This window comes from Sardina pilchardus, chromosome 21 (genome assembly GCF_963854185.1).
Source record: "Sardina pilchardus chromosome 21, fSarPil1.1, whole genome shotgun sequence".
Classification (NCBI taxonomy): Eukaryota; Metazoa; Chordata; class Actinopteri; order Clupeiformes; family Clupeidae; genus Sardina; species Sardina pilchardus.
The window spans coordinates 4,447,774-4,452,773 of record NC_085014.1 but is presented as its reverse complement, the minus strand read 5'-3'; the positions used below and the strand labels follow the sequence as shown (position 1 = coordinate 4,452,773).

Here is a 5,000-nt window from a genome sequence, read left to right as displayed (position 1 = left end):
GAGTGAGTGTGTGTGTGTGAGTGAGTGTGTGTTCACCTCCGATCTTGACGGTGAAGTCCTCGGCCACCATGCAGTTCCTGGCGGCCAGGTCTCTGTGCACAAACTTGTTGGCGTTGAGGTAGGCCATGCCGTCCGCTATCTCCCCCGTCATCTGCGTCATCTTCTTCAGCGGCGGCAGCGGCAGACTCGTGCAGCTCTGCACAACACACACACACACACACACTTAGTGTCAGGGTGTGTGTGTGTGTGTGGGTCGGTTGAGTGCATCTGTATTTCAGGGTGGGTGTGTGTGTGTATGTGTGTATGTGTATGTATGTGTGTGTGTGTGTGTGTGTGTGTGTGTGTGTGTGTGTGTGTGTGTGTGTGTGTGTGTGTGTGTGTGTGTGTGTGTGTGTGTGTGTGTGTGTGTGTGTGTGTGTGTGTGTGTGTGTGTGTGTGTGTGTGCGCGTGTGTGTCGGTTGAGTGCATCTATATTTCTTTGCATGTCTAGTAACTCTATAGGTTGCCTGACTGAGTGCAGATGAACTACTTTGGCATGTAGAGATATCCAGTAATTTGAGTAGAGTGGTGGTGTGTGTGTGTGTGTGCACGTGTGTGTGTGTGTGTGTGTGTGTGTGTGTGTCTGTGCGCGTACTGTGTCTGTGCGCGTACATAGCGATCTTTAGTAACTTGAGTATGATGGTACAGTACATGTGTGTGTGTGAGTACCTCTCTGATCTCTGAACCCTTTAGGTGTGTGTGTGTGTGTGTGTGTGTGTGAGCGTACTCTGGCACATAGCGATCTTTAGTAACTTGAGTATGATGGTACGTGTGTGTGTTAGTACCTCTCTGATCTCTGAACCCTTTAGGTGTGTGTGTGTGTGTATGGATTATTGAGAAGATTTGATTCCTAATGTAACTTGACTTGTAAAGTGGAATCAAATAAAGTATATAAAATGAACGTTGAAACTTAAGTGTGTGTGTGTGTGCGTGTTTCCCTGGCACAAAGTGATCTCTAGTAACTCTTCAGTGGGAAGCAAGTTAGACAAATCTAGGTTATCTAGACATATCGAGGCTGCACAAAGCCTCAACTCGGGTATTAAGTTAAGTGATCCTACGACAGCAGGTATGTGATAAATTTGTCAAACTAGGCTTTCAGCTCAGATCTGTGCGCGTTCTCGTGGTTGGGATGATTTTGACCAATCGGGAAACGTGGAGACGCAGAAGACAGCCTAGGTTTAAAAACGATTACTTCCGCATTTATGAGCGGTAGCGAAATCTAGGGTGGTCTTTTTTAGTGTCTAACCTATAACATCACAAAGTCGATGGTCATCAGATTTTGTATGGCATACATGTCCATAGTAGTGACATATTTGCACGCACAACATAGTTAAAAGCGCCTTCGAGATTCAAAATGTTTGCAGAGGCGGGGCTGACTTGTTCAAAGTATGACAGATTAGCACACGTGAGATAACTTCGTTTTTCAAGATAATGGATTGGTTAGAATTGGTCAGAGGGCGGTGATATTTCACGATTTGAGCTATAACTAAGCACATAACCCGCTCCCGACCAGGTTTGGTTGCGAGCATAAGATACCATGGTGATACAGCGACGCTAAAACAAATCCACTTTCGTATGACAGCATACCCTGGTTTTGAGCGCAACATACCTCGCTAAGCCACTAATCGAGCTTCGTAGGACACCCCACAGGTTTGTCTGTGTGTGTGTGTGTGTGTGTGTGTGTGTGTGTGTTTACCTCTTTGGAACGAAGTGATCTCAGGTGACTCTTCAGGTCTCCACGAGTCATAAGTTCCATAATCACCAGAGTGGGCTGTCCCTGTGACACCACGCCCAGCAGACGCACCTGGACCAATCACAGAGCAGAACCATTAATACATCATCATTACTACCTGGACCAATCACAGAGCATAACCATTAATACATCATCATTACTACCTGGACCAATCACAGAGCATAACCATTAATACATCATCATTACTACCTGGACCAATCACAGAGCATGACCATTAATACATCATCACTACTACCGGGACCAATCACAGAGCATAACCATTAATACATCATCATTACTACCTGGACCAATCACAGAGCATAACCATTAATACATCATCTTTACTACCTGGACCAATCACAGCGCATAACCATTAACACATCATCATTACTACCTGGTCCAATCACAGAGCATAACCATTAATGCATCATCTTTACTACATGGACCAATCACAGAGCATAACCATTAATACATCATCATTACTACCTGGACCAATCACAGCACATAACCATTAATCACACAACCATCATTCATACACAGTGAGTGACTATTTAGTGTGTGTGTGTCAGAGAGAGTGCCTATCTGGAGTGAGCATATGTGTGTGTGTGTGTGTGTGTGTGTGTGTGTGTGTGCCCGTCTGTGCGTATGTATGTGTCACACATGCACACTCACAACATGGTGGCAGTTGAACTCCTTCATGACGGAGGCCTCATTGAGGAACTTGATGCGCTCGTGCATGCGTGCGCGCGTGTGTGTGTGTGTGTGTGTGTGCGTGTGTGTGTGTGTGTGTGTGTGTGTGTGTGTGTGTGTGCGGGCACTCACCACGTGGTGGCAGTTGAACTCCTTCATGACGGAGGCCTCGTTGAGGAACTCGATGCGCTCGTGCATGCTGGCCGACTCGTTGACCGTCTTGATGGCCACGCGCGTCTCCGGCTCGTCCTTGACGACGCCCTTGGCGATGCCCTCGTACACCATGCCGAAGCTGCCCTGGCCCAGCTCCCGACACAGCGTGATCTTCTCCCGCGCCACCTCCCACTCGTCAGGCACGTACACTGCAGCACAGACACAGAGAGAGGAGCAGGGGTTAACACACACACACACACACACACACACACACACACACACACACACACACACACACACACACACACACACACACACCTCCCACTCGTCAGGCACGTACACTGCAGCACAGACACAGAGAGGAGCAGGGGGTTAACACACACACACACACACACACACACACACACGTCAGGCACGTACACTGCAGCACAGACAGAGAGAGGAGCAGGGGGTTAACACACACACACACACACACACACACACCTCCCACTCGTCAGGCACGTACACTGCAGCACAGACACAGAGAGAGGAGCAGGGGGTTAACACACACACACACACACACACACACACACACACACACCTCCCACTCGTCAGGCACGTACACTGCAGCAGAGACACAGAGAGAGGAGCAGGGGGTTAACACACACACACACACACACACACACACACACACACACCTCCCACTCGTCAGGCACGTACACTGCAGCAGAGACACAGAGAGAGGAGCAGGGGGTTAACACACACACACACACACACACACACACACACACACACCTCCCACTCGTCAGGCACGTACACTGCAGCAGAGACACAGAGAGAGGAGCAGGGGGTTAACACACACACACACACACACACACACACACACACACACCTCCCACTCGTCAGGCACGTACACTGCAGCACAGACACAGAGAGAGGAGCAGGGGGTTAACACACACACACACACACACACACACACACACACACACCTCCCACTCGTCAGGCACGTACACTGCAGCAGAGACACAGAGAGAGGAGCAGGGGGTTAACACACACACACACACACACACACACACACACACACACCTCCCACTCGTCAGGCACGTACACTGCAGCAGAGACACAGAGAGAGGAGCAGGGGGTTAACACACACACACACACACACACACACACACACACACACCTCCCACTCATCAGGCACGTACACTGCAGCACAGACACAGAGAGGAGCAGGGGGTTAACACACACACACACACACGTCAGGCACGTACACTGCAGCACAGACAGAGAGAGGAGCAGGGGGTTAACACACACACACACACACACACCTCCCACTCGTCAGGCACGTACACTGCAGCACAGACACAGAGAGAGGAGCAGGGGGTTAACACACACACACACACACACACACACCTCCCACTCGTCAGGCACGTACACTGCAGCAGAGACACAGAGAGAGGAGCAGGGGGTTAACACACACACACACACACACACACACACACACACACACACACACACACACCTCCCACTCGTCAGGCACGTACACTGCAGCACAGACAGAGAGAGGAGCAGGGGGTTAACACACACACACACACACACACCTCCCACTCGTCAGGCACGTACACTGCAGCACAGACAGAGAGAGGAGCAGGGGGTTAACACACACACACACACACACACACACACACCTCCCACTCGTCAGGCACGTACACTGCAGCACAGACACAGAGAGAGGAGCAGGGGGTTAACACACACACACACACACACACACACACACACACACACCTCCCACTCATCAGGCACGTACACTGCAGCAGAGACACAGAGAGAGGAGCAGGGGGTTAACACACACACACACACACACACACCTCCCACTCATCAGGCACGTACACTGCAGCAGAGACACAGAGAGAGGAGCAGGGGGTTAACACACACACACACACACACACACACACACACACACACACACCTCCCACTCGTCAGGCACGTACACTGCAGCACAGACAGAGAGAGGAGCAGGGGGTTAACACACACACACACACACACACCTCCCACTCGTCAGGCACGTACACTGCAGCACAGACAGAGAGAGGAGCAGGGGGTTAACACACACACACACACACACACACACACACCTCCCACTCGTCAGGCACGTACACTGCAGCAGAGACACTGAGAGAGGAGCAGGGGGTTAACACACACACACACACACACACACACACACACACACACACACACACACACACACACACACACACACACACACCCCTCCCACTCGTCAGGCACGTACACTGCAGCAGACACAGAGAGAGGAGCAGGGGGTTAACACACACACACACACACACGTCAGGCACGTACACTGCAGCAGACACAGAGAGAGGAGCAGGGGGTTAACACACACACACAC

The 5,000-nt window shown here is 50.9% G+C and overlaps 1 protein-coding gene across 3 annotated transcripts in view; it reads right to left on the bottom strand.

The window, feature by feature from the left end:
- Nucleotides 1-5,000, bottom strand: part of LOC134068734 (insulin-like growth factor 1 receptor) — a 78,589-nt gene that overhangs the window by 7,442 nt on the left and 66,147 nt on the right. For all 3 annotated transcript variants that reach the window (XM_062524470.1, XM_062524471.1, XM_062524472.1), the window contains 3 exons: nucleotides 2,594-2,823; nucleotides 1,736-1,843; nucleotides 37-196 (listed from right to left, as the gene is read on the bottom strand). In XM_062524470.1, coding sequence (XP_062380454.1) covers nucleotides 37-196; nucleotides 1,736-1,843; nucleotides 2,594-2,823 — 498 coding nt within the window. The remainder of the gene's footprint in view (nucleotides 1-36; nucleotides 197-1,735; nucleotides 1,844-2,593; nucleotides 2,824-5,000) is intronic.